This window comes from Myotis daubentonii, chromosome 3 (assembly GCF_963259705.1).
Source record: "Myotis daubentonii chromosome 3, mMyoDau2.1, whole genome shotgun sequence".
In the NCBI taxonomy this organism is placed as follows: Eukaryota; Metazoa; Chordata; class Mammalia; order Chiroptera; family Vespertilionidae; genus Myotis; species Myotis daubentonii.
The window spans coordinates 202,530,888-202,549,618 of record NC_081842.1 but is presented as its reverse complement, the minus strand read 5'-3'; the positions used below and the strand labels follow the sequence as shown (position 1 = coordinate 202,549,618).

Below are 18,731 nucleotides of genomic sequence, written 5' to 3'. Positions count from 1 at the left end.
CTCCTGCACAGCCCCTACTGGGGATTGAGCCTGCAACCTGGGAATGTACCCTTGACCGGAATCGAACCGGGACCTTTCAGTCCATAGGCTGACGCTCTATCCACTGAGCCAAACTGGCTAGGGCTGAGCAAGTAGCTTCTAATTGCTGAATCCTCATATCCAAATTAAAAGAAAAATAGACTTCCACCCAGAACCAGGGCTATGCCTTGCCCATTTGAGGACACAAGCCTGAAAACTAGAAAGAGAAGTCCGCCACCCATATAAGTACCCTATCATGCATTCTGAGTTCAAATGCATGATATTTTTAGCCTATTTTTGGCTCACTGTCCTTTATAGGAAACAATCAAGAAACAAATAGACATACTGGTGACTGACTTTTAAACATCTGTCTGCTCCCAAGAGAGGAACTACTCTGCATAAGCCAGGATGGTGGAGCTTTCTCCACACAGCTGCTGGATCTCATTTAGAAACATAGTTAAAACAAGCACAGGACTTTTATTTGCATATTACACCTCATTAACTTAGAATTAGCTTACTGTCTGGAATTGTCAGAAACATCTTGGAACTAGTTTCTTCTCCCACAAGAAAAAAGGAGCTAATTAAGTTGGCCAAAAAATAGCCAAGGCCTCTTAGAATTTCATCTTGAGGTGACATGGTAGGTATTTTATCAGTCACATGATCATATACTGCTAGAGTCAAGATTAAGGCCTGCTTTAGAACCCTCATTAATGGCAATGCTAGATGCTTTACAAACTTTATTTCATCACAAACCTATAAGGAAATAACATTGTTGTCTTTTCATAAATGGAGGCTCTCAGAACTGATGTACCCTGCTCAAGATCCTAACTAAAAAGCAGGAGAACCACGATGTCAAATCCAAGTCAAGTATGCTGTACTGTCTCAGATAAGGTAGTAATTAAAAAGAAAAATAAGAATGTCTTCACAAGTTACTACAATAATAGAACTACTTTATTAAACATATGAATGTACTTATTTTGTACAAAACACGGTGACATTTCTTTCTCTCCTCTGCCACACGAGGCTACCACTCTAGAACTTCCTATTTACCAAAACACTTGGCAGCAGTCATGACAAGTTGAAGAAAAGTGCAATTCTGAAAGTAACACCACATAACCAAAATGGGGAACAAAACCAGGCAGAAGTTAGCAGGTTTCTTGGCTAGCTCTCTGCGGACAGATCCTAATCGTACTCAACAGGTAATATTTTAGGAATAGAGACTCCTGAGTATTTAAGTAATACTGCCCAACTCTATGGCAGCATCCCTCTTCTACTTCCATCTATCCAGATGGTATTATAACTAATAATTTGTAACTTCTTTTAAGAAATTCCAGTTTGGCTCACACCTCTATGAGTTGCCTATCTCACTTTGAATTTCAAAATAACGGAAGAGCAGTAAGTTTCAAAATGATGTCAATTGAGACATTTTTTGGATGAAACCTACTTTCTAGAAGTCAACTGTTCAAAACATATGCACAGCTGGACACAACAGACTGAGAAAATAGGTCCCGCTGGAAAATATGTTGGGTACCAATTAGATCCAGTTATTCTGCATCTGTGGATTTAAAATGATCATCATCCACAGTGGAATAGATGTGTCCCTCGTTGCTTAGAAAATCCACAGCTTGCCTAAAAAGAAAGGGAGGGAAAAAGCTCATTTTCTTTCTTTATAAAAAATTTTTATATTAAAACTTTTTTTTTCAGCTGTGACTCCAGACAGGATCCAAAGAGGAGTTTTACCATCTCTTCTGTGGGTTTTATGGAGACTTAGTTTACCCTTCTGTGTTAGCCTCTTAAGGCACTGAGTCAACCTTAAAAGGGCAAAGAAAGGGAACTGCCTTCCTGACATTGCCAAATATGTAAACTTCACTACCTCCCCACTTTCTATCTTAGCTAAGAATTCACATCCATTTGCTCACAAAAAGCTCTTGCAGGGAGAGATGCCAGTAAAATTACAAAACTGAGGTAATCCATGGAGGCAATGGCTACTGGGAGAGGGCTGCCTTGGATAACTCTCCCAAATTATATAAAGGCAAGAAAATAGAGCCTCACTTAAATAGCAGTAGAAGCAAATCAAAACAATCATCTAAAGTTGTAGTCCAGCTTGCACATAAAATCTCCTAGCATAAAGAGCTATTTTTAAAAGTTGTCCTCCCCACCCACCCACTGAACCTCTAGCCTGCCCGCTGGGAAGTAAAGTTGAAGGAAGTAAAGGGAAGGTCTTTCCAGAAACGTTAAGAGACCTTCAAACCTTCACAGCCCTCAGGGCCAGAGTCAGTAACATATTTAGTAACAGGAACAATTTATAGAACAGTTACTATGTGACAGCCATTCTATACCTCATCGTCATAGTTACTCTGAGACTGAAACTATTATCCTCATTTTATAGGACAGGAAATGAAATTAGACCTGAGCATTTTTCTATCTAGGCCTAGCATACTGATTTATGGTAACAACAATCCAAGTATCATAATACCCTGTTTGATTAGTTCACTGGAATCAGGAAGCTGCTTGACAGAGTGTTAACTCTATCAGGGCGAGACTGTGGGGAGGACTGTCTAAATGGCTTCAGGTGCAGACAGCCTGATGCATACACCTCCACAGTAGGATGGTAATGCAAATGGTACTGTACATCTAAAGACCAGAGCTAAGGACCTCACACTCCTCCAGATTTAATCAAGAGGTATAAGGTCAATTTTGCTCAAAATTATATCCCACATCATGGGATTCAGTATTTGATGAATGAACAAACGAATGAGTGATGGTGATGGGCAATAACATCCTTGCAAGTTCTTTTCTATTTTTCCATGACTGAACGACTTCCTTTCTGTCAACAGATAGTTTTGTGGTTTATTTTCTTAAATTTATTTTTTATTAATATCAGAAAGGAAGGGAGAATGATAGAAACATCAACGATAAGAGAGAATCACTGACTGGCTGCCTCCTGCACACCCCCAACTGGGGATGGAGCTCGTACCCAGGCATGTGCCCTGACTGGGAATCAAACCATGACCTCCTGGTTCATAGGTTGATGCTCAACCACTGAGCCACACCAGCTGGGCAACATAGTTTTTTTAAAACCCACTTCTCATTGCCAGGAAACTCTGACAAGGGGAAATGGGCATAATTCTGGAGTCCTAGCTCATAGAAACCAAATACTCACTTGATTGAGGCTATAGGCATGTGTTGAAGCTGGTTCTTGAGATCGTGAAAGTTTAATCCTTCAGGTCTTGGGCAAGCCTTAATCAAATTCAGCACCTGAACATAAAAATCAGAACGATTTTAGCAACTACTTTGAATCAGCTCCCCTCTTAAACCAAAGTGTCGTTAAAAGAAGGAAACAAGTTGGGTACTTAGCCTCAGAATCATTAAGGAAGTAGCAAAATTTAAGACAGTCTGTGCTTTGCATTTCTGGAGCCATTCAAGTAGAGTTTACCTGGTTTTGGGCCACAGTGAGGCCATTTGCCGGTATGAGGCTATTCCCACCAAAGCTCCCTGCTTCACCCATTCCTGGATTGCTGATAGGCGCTCTCCCGGCTGAGGGCTGAATTAAGAAATAAATTCACAACATTAGAAAATTAATCAATTTAAACACAGTCCTTGCTATTTTAAAGAGCTTGTTAATAAGCAGCTTACAAAAAACAATTTAGGCAGTTTTCGCAATAAGTTTTTATTTTAAAATATATTTTTATTGATTTCAGAGAGGAAGGGAGAAGGTGAGAGAGATAGAAACATCAATGATGAGAGAGAATCATCAATTGGCTACTTCCTTCATGCCCCCTACTGGGGATTGAGCCCACAACCTGGGCATGTGCCAACATTCTATCCACTGAGGCAAACTGGCTAGGGCCCAATAACAAGTATTTATATTGGAAGGAAAGCTATTATCTGATGAATATTTCAAAGGAGGGCAAAGCACATCATATCAAACCCAGCTCCTTCTATTCTTTGTAATGTGAGGGGAACAAGAGGAAAACTAGCACTGAGAAGAAAATTACCCAGGTCTGCTATAATGATATCTTTGGTGTTGAACCACTCAAGCATTCACTGAGTGTCAAGTAGGCATGAAACGTTACATAGAAGAAAAGAATAGGGGAGAACCAAGATGGCGGCAAAGGTTAACGCCGGAGTTTGCTGCTTTGAACAACTACTTCAAAAGTGAAACCAAAAAACGGAAGGGACATCACCCAGAACCACAGGAACGCTGGCTGAGTGGAAGTCCTACAACTAGGAGGAAAGAGAAACGCATACGGACACTCAGAGGAGGCGCAGTGCTGAAGTCAAATTCTGAGGTGCGGAGTGCGCGGAGCAGGCTGGCGGCGGAGGGTGCGGTTGTTGTTTTCAATTGGGAGGGAGTCGCAGACTCTGAGCACCAGATCCGGGCAAGTCTTTAGGGACCCAGACTCAAACGGGAGAAGCGGGACTGTCTGGCTTCGGTCAGAGCGAGTGCAGCTTTCTCTCCCAGCTTTGCAGCGGGTGCTGGGACTCAGAGAGGCAGAGCCCCTGGGGTCAGGACTGAGAGCCGCCATAACTGCTCTCTCCGGCCCACCCTGTTGATCCTGTGCGACCCGCCCCGCCCAAGCCCTGCACAGAGGCACTTGCCGGATAGCCTCAGGCAAAGGCTAGATTAGCACCTCCCTAGAGGACAGAAGTTCTCTCACTGCTGACACAGCTGATTCTCATAGCCACTTGGCCTGGAGGTCAAACCCTCCCTGGAATTAGCTACAACAATCAAGATTTATCTATAAGACTGCGAACAAAGACCACTAGGGGGTGCACCAAGGAAGCATAACAAAATGCGGAGACAAAGAAACAGGACAAAATTGTCAATGGAAGAAATAGAGTTCAGAACCACACTTTTAAGGTCTCTCAAGAACTGTTTAGAAGCTGCCGATAAACTTAATGAGATCTACACGAAAACTAATAAGACCCTCGATCTTATATTGGGGAACCAACTAGAAATTAAGCACACACAGACTGAAATAACGAATATTATACAGACGCCCGACAGCAGACCAGAGGAGCGCAAGAATCAAGTCAATGATTTGAAATGCGAGGAAGCAAAAAACATCCAACCGGAAAAGCAAAATGAAAAAAGAATCCAAAAATGCGAGGATAGTGTAAGGAGCCTCTGGGACAGCTTCAAGCGTACCAACATCAGAATTATAGGGGTGCCAGAAGATGAGAGAGAGCAAGATATTGAAAACCTATTTGAAGAAATAATGACAGAAAACTTCCCCCACCTGGTGAAAGAAATGGACTTACAGGTCCAAGAAGCTCGGAGAACCCCAAACAAAAGGAATCCAAAGAGGACCACACCAAGACACATCATAATTAAAATGCCAAGAGCAAAAGACAAAGAGAGAATCTTAAAAACAGCAAGAGAAAGAAACTCAGTTACCTACAAGGGAATACCCATACGACTGTCAGCTGATTTCTCAACAGAAACTTTGCAGGCCAGAAGGGAGTGGCAAGAAATATTCAAAGTGATGAATACCAAGAACCTACAACCAAGATTACTTTACCCAGCAAAGCTATCATTCAGAATTGAAGGTCAGATAAAGAGCTTCACAGATAAGGAAAAGCTAAAGGAGTTCATCACCACCAAACCAGGATTATATGAAATGCTGAAAGGTATCCTTTAAGAAGAGGAAGAGGAAGAAAAAGGTAAAGATACAAATTATGAACAACAAATATGCATCTATTAACAAGTGAATCTAAGAATCAAGTGAATAAATAATCTGATGAACAGAATGAGCTGTTGATTATAATAGAATCAGGGACATAGAAAGGGAATGGACTGACTATTCTTGGGGGGGAAAGGGGTGTGGGAGATGTGGGAAGAGACTGGACAAAAATCGTGCACCTATGGATGAGGACAGTGGGTGGGGAGTGAGGGCGGAGGGTGGGGCGGGAACTGGGAGGAGGGGAGTTATGGGGGGGAAAAAAAAAAGGAACAAATGTAATAATCTGAACAATAAAGATTTAATTAAAAAAAAAAAAAAAGAAAAGAAAAGAATAGTTTCCATCAACCTCTCTTCTCTTTTATAACCAAATTCTTTTAAAAAGACTATAAACAGTTTTCATTCCCTTCTTCTTAGTCACTCCTCAAAGCCCCCACTATTTGGATTCTCCCCAAAGCACCTCTGAAACTGTTCCCACCAAAAACTTTTCAACCAACATACCCAATAATCTCTTTCAGGCCTCATAACACTCGACCTCTCAGAAGGAGAAACTGCTTAGCATAATCCTCTTGCAATGTACCCCTCCCTAACCTACTTCTTCTTTTCTTTAAATCTTTTTTTAGTTTCTCCCTGGGCTTCTCTCTCCCTACCCGCTCCCGGGCTTCTTGATACCAGTCTTCTGATTCTCCTCTTACCTCTCAAACGACACCTTCTCAATACCCTTTATTAGCTCTTCTTCTACCTGTCTCCCCCAGGATTTCATTCCAGACCGCCTCCTGGGCACAAATCCTTATTCCCAGCCAGCTGTTGGACACCTACACCTAGCTATCTCACACTTCAAAATAAAATTCATTACTTTCCTCCCCAAACCTGCTTGCCCTGCTATATTCCATCTCAATTAGTAAACGCAAACCTAATCAGACCGACCTCAGTCATCCATTTCCTCCCTTCCTGTCACCACAGCCTTTTAATACAATCTTCAGTGTCCCTCAGGTCAATCCTCAACACACCTGGCCTCCTGATTGTTATCTCAGCTGCTAGTCTCTCCTACTCCAATCAACCCTCCTTGTTGCTACCAAGTAACTTCTGGTCATGTTGCTTCTCTGCCTGAAGCTTCCAGGTGGCTCCCCCTGCCTGTGAAAACAATATAAAACTCCAAGCCAGTGATGGCGAACTCATTTTTTTGGTTGATTTTTCTTTGTTAAATGGCATTTAAATATATAAAATAAATATCAAAAATATACATCTTTGTTTTACTATGGTTGCAAATATCAAAAAATTTCTATATGTGACACGGCACCAGAGTTAAGTTGGGGTTTTTCAAAATGCTGACACGCCGAGCTCAAAAGGTTCGCCATCACTATAGACCCTCAAGAACTACCACAATAAGATGTCAAAATCTGTATTTTTCTTGATCACTCCTTTTCAGCAACTCTATCCCCCAACTGCACTTGGACTTCTTGCCATCCAAAAACATGCTTTGTCACTAACATGTCGCTTCCTGACTGGAATGCTCCTCTCCTTGTCTGCCTGGTAAACACTTCGTTGACATTCCCAAAGCCAAGTTAAGTCATGGTCTTCCTTCTTGGCTCTCATAGCATATGGCCCAGTCTTTTTCACAGCAGCCTTCATTCACTGTCCCCCATCAGTCCCCTCATCTTACACAGTGCCTGGGGTACAGTGCTGCTCAATCAATGTCTAATCTATTGAACTGAAGAGGTAAGGATGACCAATCAAATGTTAAGAACCCATAACAGGATAGAGGAGCATGTGGAAGCTCACTAGGAGAAATCCCATCCAGTTAGGAGATTTACTCATTCAACACATGTTCACTAGATGAACATTTGAGGTAAATAAAACAAAACAAAACAAAACAAAAGAACCAAGAGTCAGTCCTGGCCCTTTGTTTTCAAGCTAGATACCTTCACATTGTCTGCTGGTGAAATAGAAGTCTTACGTTTTATGATCCAGTAGTACTGGACTGAATGCTATTTCCTACCTCGTTACCTCTGCTGAAATGACCTCATGTGCTGCTTCAAGCGGTCCCATCTCATGCATATTTTTATTTTTACTGATTTCAGAGGGAGAGATAGAAGCATCAATGATGAGAGAATCATTGATCAGCTGCATTCTGCATGCCCCCTACTGGGGAGTGAGCCCACAACCTGGACACATGCCCTGTGAGCTCATTATGAAATGACTCCATTAGGGGGCATGCAAGAGGCAGCTGATCAATGATTCTCATCACTGATGTTTCCATCTCTCTCCTTCACCCTTCCTCTCTGAAATCAATAAAGATATATGCATAAAAAAAAAAAAAGAAAATAAATCTAACCACTGCTGTTACCATTCCCCTAAACTACTACTGCTGCTATTCTTGGTGTCTTATAGTCTATTAACCATACAGCAGCCTCAGTGGGCTTTTAAAAAGGTCAATTAGGCCTGGCCAGTGTGGCTCAGTGGTTGAGCATCAACCCATGAACCAGGAGGTCACAGCTGGATTCCCGGTTAGGGCACACGCCAGGTTGCAGCCCAATCCCCAGTTGGGGGCACGCAGGGTGCAGCTGATCAATGATTCTCTCTCATCATTGATGTTATTTCTATCTCTCTCACCCTCTCTCTTCCTCTCTGAAATCAGTACAGATATATTAATAACGAAGAAAAAAAGAAAAAAAAGAAACTATGAGTGAAGCTGCTCACCTGGCTGTTAGCTTTGGTCAGCATCATGTGTGCATTCACTACTTCCAGAATATGTGCGGTGAACTCATTCATATCCTCCAGGGGCATGATCTTAAAGGCCACCAGGCTTTTTTTGTTCTATTAAAGTAAGAGAATAAAGGATAAGCACATTCAAGTCAATTTAAGATCAAAACATTATGGCTCTTTTCTTGGTTATATTTTGCTAATATGGGAAAAATGTGTTATATATTTAAAAATTTTTACTCAAGGTTAATCTAGATATAGTTAATAAAATATATTTAAAAAAAAACTAAACTACCTCAGAGATGTCCAATGACTTCCCAAGGTTACATAGCAAGCAGAGCCTAGCATCCTGACTCTATATCCAGTGCCCACCCATCTACGCCTAATGGATGCCATAGATGTCAATTGCAGGCGGAGATCCTGTTCTTTCTCTACCATTCTGTTAGTTTTTTTTTTTTTTTTTTATTGATTTTTTACAGAGAGGAAGGGAGAGAGAGATAGAGAGCTAGAAACATCGATGGGAGAGAAACATCGATCAGCCGCCTCCTGCACATCTCCTACTGGGGATGTGCCCACAACCGAGGTACATGCCCTTGACCAGAATCGAACCCGGGACCCTTCAGTCCACAGGCCGACGCTCTATCCACTGAGCCAAACCGGTTTCGGCCTGTTAGTTTTATATTAAGGTAAAAATCCATTATTTCCTTTTGAAGAAGAGAGTAATAAAATAACTTCAATATAACTCCCATTAAATATGAAGACTTAGTTAAGTTTTAAGTATCCTAAATGCAGGCATGAATCTAGAAATTGTTAGCATGCAAATACATTTAAAAAAAAAAAATTTTTATTTTTATTTTGAAGGGGGATCAAACCTGCAACCTTGGCATATCCGGACAACACTCTAACCAACTCATCTACCCAACCAGGGCCCAAGGAAACACATTTTAACAGTCTTTTTTTCTTTCTGACTTTACCTGAAAAGATCTCAGATGGCCAGCCACTTTCACATACGTTTCTGGAGGAACCACAGTGTTTTCACCACTGGCATCCTAACAGGTAAAATACAAACACATTACTAAGGTTTTAGTGATATTGGTAAAAGCTTCTTTAAAATCTCTAAATTATGTACAGAAACAAAAAGTTAAAGCTACAGGATCCTAATATGTCCCTAACTAGTTTAACCAATCTATTAGAATTAACTTTTTTTGTAAAAACAGGAATTAGAATAAACATCTCTAAAGGTAATTTCCAGTTCCAAAGTTCTGTTATGTACATCATAAAAAAAGCAAACAATGATGGTACTCTCATTCAATGCTCTTAGGCACACAACTTTCTGGTGGATAGTGGACATACATATTGGCATAGTGTTTCTACTTTTAGGAATTAAATGAAATTAAGAACATGCATTAGATTTAGCTTTAGGAATATTCATTATAGCATAGATTACAATATTGAAAAATTTAAAACAGCCTAAATACGCAACAATAGGCACACATTCAAACAATGTAGAATTCTATTAATTGGGAGGACCAGTTGTGGCATGCAGTAACAATGGTTAACTGGGATAATTGGGGTTTTACAGAATATGTACACATTATTTATTTATAAGAAAAAAATATAAGCTGATTCATAAAGATTTTCCTGATTATAAAATACCTGACTATAAAAAACTAAAAAGCTGCCCAGGCCATGTAGCTTGGTGGTTGAGCATCAACCACCAGGAAGTCATAGTTCGATTCCGGTCAGGGCACAAGTCCAGGTTGCAGGCTCCATCCCGTGTGGGGCATGCAGAAGGCAGCCTATCAATGATTCTCTCTCATCATTGATGTTTCTCTCTCTCACTCTCCCTTCCTCTCTGAAATCGATTAAAAAAAAAAAAATTAAAAAAGGCCTCTGCCCAATTAAAAAATAAAAAAAACATGTATTTTATTTCAGTCTATTTCCTCCATACACACGTTTTTCTTTGCAAAAATGGGGTTATACTATGCATACTATCATATAGCATGCTCTTTTCCTCTCAACAATTTATGGTAAACACTTCTTTGTGACAATACATACATTTCTACATCATTTGGAATATTTTATAAATATACCACGATTTAATTAAAAATATCCTATTGTTAGCATTTTAAGATTGCTTTTAATTTTTCATTATTATAAATAATGATATGATCAACATTCTTACAACTGCATATGTATTTAATTATTTCCTTAATGTAAACCTCTAGCAGTAGAGTATGAGGTCAACATTTTTATGAAGGATGATTTTGATCATCAGCTAATTTTTAAAAAATATATATTTTTATTGATTTCAGAGAGGGAAAGGGAGATAGAAACATCAATGATGAAAAAGAATCATTTATTGGTTATCTCCTGCATTCCCCGCTATTTAGGACTGAGCTTGCAACCCGGGTATATGCCCTTAACCAGAGTCGAACCTGGGACCCTTCAGTCCGCAGGCTGACACTCTTATCCACTGAGTCAAACTGGCTAGAGCGATCATCAGCTGATTTTAGAGAAAGGTTATACCAGTTTATATTTATACCATCTGAGTAGGATGGTACTCACTTTCCCAAACAAACAGTGACAAATCATTAACTAATTAAGTGCTTACTAAGTACTAGAGGCGCTGTGCTACCTATTGCTTTCATAAAAAGTGGGCAATGCGCCCTAACCGGTTTGGCTCAGTGGATATAGCGTCGACCTGCGGACTCAAAGGTCCCAGGTTCAATTCCGGTCAAGGGCATGTACCTTGGTTGTGGGCACATCCCCAGTAGGGGGTGTGCAGGAGGCAGCTGATCTATGTTTCTCTCTCATCGATGTTTCTAACTCTCTATCCCTCTCCCTTCCTCTCTGTAAAAAAAAAATAATAAAAAAAAAAAAGTGGGCAATGCCATTCTTTTTTTTCTTTGCCAATTTAGTATGTTAAAAATATCTTAATGTCTATTAAACTTAATTATTGTTGCTGCCATTTCATCTGTAATAAATAATCTGTGTATCTTCTTTGCCTACTTCTCTAAAATGCAATTGCTTTTTTCTTTGTAAGAACTTTTATTAAATAAAAAACTTGATGTTTATAATATGTGCAAAAATTTTTCCCATTTATTTAAATAATATTTATTCAGGGCCCATGATGTAACTGGCATTATTCTAGGTGCTGGGGGTACAATGGCAACATAAAAATCCTTGTTCTCTAGTGCCTCCTACCTCTTGCCTTTTTAACTTGTTTATAGTATTTTGGAAAGTTTAGGTTTTAAACTTTTACAATATAAAATATATTAACCTTTTATTTTAAGAATTTTGCCTTTGATGTCTTATGTATTACTAGTGTCCCAGTGCACAGATTTGTGCACACTGAAAGGAAATTAATTAGAAGAAATATTTTAATATCACTATTATCATCTTGCTAATGAAAAGAAAACAGGATTCTACTGAGTATCCTATCTACTTCAGGACTTCTGTGAGGATCAAATGAGATGAGGCACAGGAAAGCACTTCACAAACATCTGGTTAAACTGTAAAATGTTTCACCTGCCTATAAAGCAAGTCAGGTTCCTGGGCTGAAGAAACTCCAAGGAGGCTAGTTGCTAGGGAGAGGAAGCTGGGCATTGCTACGTGATGTCATTACCCGGTGCCCACAGTGACCGTTTCCAGGTGGGGCTGGGCTGTGGGCCACATTTTGCGCCAGGGGGTCTTGGCAGCTTTGGTTGTGATTTGGTGGCGTGTCACTCCAGGGTGGTGGGCCTGTGTCCCACTTGGGGTAAGCCGAGTGTTGGTTTGTCGGTGCTGGGTCCGTGGTGCTATTTATTTTTAAATGGTCAATGTGAGTCATGGCAGCTCCTGCGTTGAGTGTCTGCCCCCTGGTGGTCAGTGCGTTTCACAGCTACTGGTCAGACAGACATTTAACCTTTTATATATATATATATATATATATATATATATATATATATATATATATATGTTTTTATAATAAGAACCTTCAAAAAGACTAAAGAAATCCAACAACTCCAAACCCCACCCTGATTTAAAAACCGCTTACATCTGTGTCAACCCACTGGCGAACATCCATGGGTGCAGCTGTCATGTCATCTATTTTGTAAACAATGTTGGTTGGAGCCTTCTCAGCATGTCTGATTATCCCCACAATAGTGACCTAGATCAGAAGAAAAAAAAGTTTGGTTTTCTTGGAAACAAAAGCAACATTTATGTATTTTTTTAAAATTTTAGTCCACTTTAACTTATTTTTTAAAAATATATTTTATTGATTTATTACAGAGAGGAAGGGAGAGGTATGGAGAGTTAGAAACATCAGTGAGAGAGAAACATCGATCAGCTGCCTCCTGCACACCCCCTATTGGGGATGTGCCCACAACCAAGGTACATGCCCTTGACCGAAATCAAACCTGGGACCCCAGTCCACAGCTGATGTTCTATCCACTGAGCCAAACCAGTTAGGGCTTAAATGAAATAATTTTTATTTCATTATTCATACCTGTGATATCTCAACACTCCCAATTCTGAACACTTCATCAACCAGAGTGGCAGAAAGCAGCTGAGATATGGTACAGGGTACAATGTGCTGGGCTCGGGTTCTCTGGGGAAAAAAAAAAAAAAAAAAGAGCATGCACAAAGTCAATTGAAATAATAACTACCACTCATTTAACACCTGCTACATGTGCCAAGCACTTTGCATATATGATAACACTAGAGGCCCAGTGCACGAAATTCATGCACTCAGCGAGTGGGGGTCCCTCAGCCTGGCCTGCGCCCTCTTGTAGTCTGGAAGCCCTCGGGGGATGTCTGACTGCCGTGGAGGCGGGAGAGGCTCCTGCCACCGCTGCTGCACTCTCCAGCCATAAGCCCGTCTTCTGGCTAAGCAGTGCTCCCCCTGTCGGAGTGTACTGACCACCAAGGGGCAGCTCCTGTGTCGAGCATCTGACCCCTGGTGGTCAGTACGCATCATAGCGACTGGTCATTCCGCTGTTTGGTCAATTTGCATATTAACCTTTTATTATATAGGATTGGATCTTCAAAACAAGCCTCATTATCTATGCTTCATATGGAAACAAAGGTCATATAGCTAACAAATGCCACACTTTAGAATTCAAACCCAGGTTTGTTTGACTCCAAAGCTCCTGAAGAATGGTTAAGTTTGTGTTGCACTAGAGATTCACCAAAATAAGTGGACCAGAGTGGGGACAGCATAAGGAATGACCTGCTTCCTGCACAGACTTTTAAGAGGCAACGCCAGCTTTAGGCTGAGGACTAGCTGGAGCTAGCTGTTCATCACTGGTGAAATGAGATGGTATTTGGAAAGGGTTTGAGAAATGGCCAGTGGAGACAGAACTTTGAGCTTGCTCTAAATCTCTCCCTATTTTAAAACCTTCAACCAAGGATATTTTTCCCATTGATTTTTTTTTAATATGTTTTATTGATTTTTTACAGAGAGGAGGGGAGAGGGATAGTTAGAAACATCAATGAGAGAGAAACATCAATCAGCTGCCTCTTGCACGCCCCCTACTGGGGATGCCCACAACCAAGGTACATGCCCTTGACCAGAATCGAACCTGGGACCCTTGAGTCTGCAGGCCAACGCTCTATCCGCTGAGCCAAACTGGTTAGGGCTTTCCCATTGATTTTTAGAGAGAATGAAAGGAGGGGAGAAGGAGGGGAGAGAAAGAGAGAGAAACATTGATGTAAGAGAGATACAGTGACTGGTTGCCTCCTGCAAATACCCTGACTGGGGGCGGGGAGTGAAGCCGCAACCGAAGTACATGCCGCCCTTGACCAGGAATTGAACCTGTGACCCTTTGGTCCACAGGCTGACATGTTAACCAGTTAACCAGACCGACCAAGGCTTGCTCTAAATTTCTTAATAAAAATATAACAAGCCGAAACCGGTTTGGCTCAGTGGATAGAGCGTCAGCCTGCGGACAGAAAGGTCCCAGGTTCGATTCCGGTCAAGGGCATGTACCTGGGTTGCGGGCACATCCCCAGTAGGAGATGTGCAGGAGGCAGCTGATCGATGTTTCTCTCTCATCAATGTTTCTAACTATCTCTCTCCCTTCCTCTCTGTAAAAAAAAAAAAAATAAAAAAAAATCAATAAAATATATTTAAAAATATATATATATAACAAAAGTTAGAGGTATAACTTCCTTTAGGACAGATGTTCTGACAACCAAATGGAAGTCCTAGGGAAAATTGGATAAGAGCTTGGCTATACTAGACATCTTAAAGGGAAGGGACAGGATGTGATGGGCAGAAGAGTCCCTAGTAAGAGCACTCAAGTCACATCCTGAAGCAGTCTAACAATAGCATAAATTTATTTTTTCCTACAACTGGCCAGGGATTGTCTGGGTCACATAAAGATGAGTATAGTTGCCCTTAACACACTACAAACCCAGGGGAGGTGAAAATGCAAATAACAAACTTGATCTTGATATCCTACCGAATAAGATGCACTAGTGGGATGTAAAAAGAAAATTATGGTATTGGTGATTTCAAGAGGCAGCATTTTATGCTGAACCCTAAAACCCAAACATTTTTGTTTTTGTTGTTAATCATCACCCAAGGATATTTTTCCATTGATTTTTAGGGAGAGTGGAAGAGAGAGGGAAAGACAGAAACATCGATGTGAGAGAAACACCATCGACTGGTTGCCTCCTGCACATGCCCCGAGCCAGGGAGGAGCCTGCAACTAAGGTACATGCCCTTGACTAGAATCGAACCCAGGACCCTTTGGTCTGCAGGCTGACGCTCTATCCACTGAGCCAAACGGGCGAGGGCTGAAACACAACCATTTGACAGTGAAAAAATAGTAGCTGAGGAATGAGCATTACAGGCTGAGGACAAATATGCACTTCCACAGAATCATAGAGGGAATATTCAAAACAAAAAGAGCATAGTGGGTTAAAGATTAGAGTTCTTCCTGTCAGAAATCAACAGGGAGTAACCTGACGACTGTTCTACATGCAAGACCAAACATAGTAGACTCTTGACCTTCAAGGATTTAGCAGGTGCAGCTTTACCCCGAAGGTCCATGACACCAGTAACATTTCACTTTGCTGAAGTATAATTTTGAATGGTGAGTATTAGCAAGATGGTAGAAAATAAGCCCAGGCAACCACTAGAACATATACCACAAAAAGCAGCACTTGAGGGTAAGAGTTTGGCTCTACCACTCAGGAGCAGTGTGCTTTAGGTCACATTTCTCAACTCATCTGGACCTCAGTAACCTCATCTACAAAACTAGGAATGACAAAATCATTATGAAAATTACATATATGGTGAAGTACCTACAATACTACCTGGTTCATGTATGCATACTCAATAAATGTCAGCAATTATTGTGTCAGCTATTGTTCCTCACTCTTTACATTTGAAATAGCTTTTAATAAGGATGTGAAGGAACCGACTATATTTTTAAATTTTACTTTACAGCATTTTATAAGTGAAGTTATATGCTATATTAGTATTTATAGATTGAAAATTTGCTGAGGTCCCAGATTTAGTTCTCAAACTCTCACAACCGAGAGTTTTATTGTATCTGCAGCATAAGAAAATTAAAAATCACTACAGTAACAGCAGCAAGAACATGGGCTTTGGAGCCAGACAGTTCTATAGACCTGTGTTCAAATCCCAGCTCCAGGCCCTGGACACACCACCACCTCTTCTTTAAAATGATGACATTTGAAACATATAACTTATACAAATGTGACAACACCGATGTCTACATAGGTATTTAATAAATACGATTACTCCTCAGGTAAAAAAGTTATGTATGGGTAATTATTAAAGTGTTAGAAATGCCTTCAAATTCATCTCAAATTAGTTGTAGCCTGTTTTTTAATGAGCACCTATTATGTGCCAGAAACCAATTGCAATGAGTGCCTGATTTGTTCCAAAAAGATTCAGAGAGTGAATCAGGCACAAGTATGTTCAATTTTGAAAATATAATTTTCTAGGTGACTATGAACCACAGGATATTCTTAAGTACTGTGTGAAACCACCATTTTTATCGATGAAACACTGGAAATTTCTCATGGTTCAATAAAATATAATGGGTTTACAGTCAACAGGAAACATTTAAATCTAATTTACTGTGGGAAAGGCACTGGATTTTAAACACAAAAAGACTTAGGTTTCAGTCTTCGGCTTATAACCATCATCATTCTCTGAAAAGCTGTCTCAAAACACAGCCCATGCTAGGAATCCTGAGATAAAAATTCTAACAACTGGAATGAAGAAAAAATAGTTAAACTTAGGGAGGAAAGATGAGAACCAATTATCTAGCTTCTGTTTTCACCTTCACAGCCTCAAGGAGGAAAAATTAGAGAACTGGAGTCCCCTCTGGTCTTTCCGGTTAAACACACACACACAAAAACTACCACCGAGAGACTCAGCTGTCTACCAGATTTTGGATTTGCTCAGCATCGCGTGTGTTCGGTCTGGTTCCAGTTACTCGCTGTGCCAGCTTAGGGAGTCAGTCCCTTACTCTCCCCGGGCCTGTGTTGTACCAGGGAGTAAGCAACAAACACCTGATAGCATTACATGAAATAAGCTGCACGAAAAACACAAAGAACATCCACATGTATGAGGATTACCGATGCTTTCATTCTTCCCCACCAACACCCACCCCGGAACTCAGTGTCGGTAAAAGCTTACCAACCGGCCCGCAAACCACAGAAGCTGCTAACTCCTCTGCACGGCACCTAGGAGGCCACACTGACCCTGTACCGAAAGGGCGAAACCCACGGCAGTGGTTACGCGCAAACTCCTTTTCCACGCAACAGGCGCGTGGCCAGCTCCTCCCCTTCCTCCCTCCGACCTTGGCTGATGCGCCCGCTCCCGGGGAGGAGTAGGACCCGCACCGCATCAGACGGAGAAACCACAGGGGCCACCGAGACCCCCGGGTTCGAGCCGCTCCACTCGCTCGCCGCGTTAAAAGGCAGTTGATTCGGGCGCGATGCATTATGGTCCTCGCTCAGGTCTTTTAAGTAACACGCGGGGCCACTGACGGACGTGACTACGGGGCGGCGTGTCACACAGGGTCTCATACTGTCCGACAACCTGGCGAGGCACGCGGGAGGAAGAAGGTGGGCAGGCCGACTGACCGCAGAGGCCACGCTCTTTGCACCGCACTGCCACCTCGCTCTGCTTAACTGTTATAAACACGACTCGGAACACAAAAAGGACGTAAAAGCGGCTACTAACACGAGCTCGGTTTCCCCACTAGGCATTGGCTACGTCAGTAAACTTCAAAATAAAGGCAAGGGCGCAGTGAGTGCAACATTTGGGGAGATCCCTTTTTTCAAACTTACAGCACTTAGGGGATTCGGCAAGGTAATAGTTGATAGTTATCAAATCAGCTCGTGTTTACCACCCTTCCTTCGCCGCACACATTTGCTCCCATGGGTGAATTACGCGCTTCAGGACAGACCAAAAAAAATGGAATACTCTTTCCACGTACTGATTTCCTCTCAGCCTGAGAAGGTGTCGGCGATCCAAAGCCCCCGGGGGACTGGGTGTAGCCTCCGGCTCCCCCGAAGGTGGCGCTGCCATAGCTCTCAAATCCACCTGGTTTTAAATAACAACCGCATTAGCACCCGAGCCGCTTTCCCAAGCTTCTGAACGACCCACAGGCCCCCTCCCCACCTCACTCCTCGACCCAAACACTCCCAGCGCGTCCCGAAGCTTCCCGACCACCTGTCGCGGCCTCCAATCGCCGCGGCCCCGGCTCCCGCCCCTCCCCCTCCCGCCACCACACGCCTCTCCGCTCCCCGCCCTCTTTGCTAAATTCTTGCTATTCTCATCCTCCGCCACATTTATCATTACTGTTCCACATCTTGGTCACGACTCCCTCAGGAAAGAAGCGCCCAGAAGGCTCCGGCCCACTGGGTTCGCCGGACGCCGCAGAACCTTGTTGCGGCTGCAGCACTCTACTTTTCGCTGGCGCCACAAACTCCTTCCCGCGAATGGCGGAGCCAATCACTGTCCAAGAACGCTTCCTTCGTCAGCCAATCAATGCTCGTGAATCCTACGCTTTTTCCGGTCTTTGCTGGCCTGGCTTCTGAAGTCGCGCACTCCGTTCCAAGTAGGACCGGAAGCCATTGCGGCCATCTTTACTAAGGGCACGCACGCTACGTCAGCGGAAGCGAGGATCTGCGCGAGGCCTCCGGCGTCTCAGAAAAATAACCAATCCAATAATTCCGGATCTCAAACCCATATAATCCCACCCCCACCAATAAGCGACGTGACGTCACTTCCTTTGTTCGGCGTTTTCCTCTGTTCCCGCCAAATTTTCACCAATCACAGGACGCCTTAAT

The 18,731-nt window shown here is 42.1% G+C and overlaps 1 protein-coding gene and 1 non-coding gene across 2 annotated transcripts; both read right to left on the bottom strand.

Moving 5' to 3' along the window:
* Positions 1-951: 951 nt before the first annotated feature.
* On the bottom strand, positions 952-18,470 carry RPA2 (replication protein A2). Its single transcript, XM_059690589.1, has 9 exons — positions 18,241-18,470; positions 17,876-17,982; positions 12,898-12,999; positions 12,445-12,558; positions 9,380-9,454; positions 8,403-8,519; positions 3,455-3,562; positions 3,182-3,276; positions 952-1,647 (listed from the first exon to the last, which is right to left on the bottom strand). Exons 1-9 carry the CDS (start codon positions 18,248-18,250, stop codon positions 1,563-1,565), a joined length of 813 nt encoding a protein of 270 aa, XP_059546572.1. The 5' UTR covers positions 18,251-18,470; the 3' UTR covers positions 952-1,562.
* LOC132232240 (small nucleolar RNA SNORA26) lies at positions 1,721-1,842 on the bottom strand. The gene has a single exon (XR_009452362.1). It is a non-coding gene; the product is annotated as a small nucleolar RNA SNORA26 (small nucleolar RNA).
* Positions 18,471-18,731: the final 261 nt, after the last annotated feature.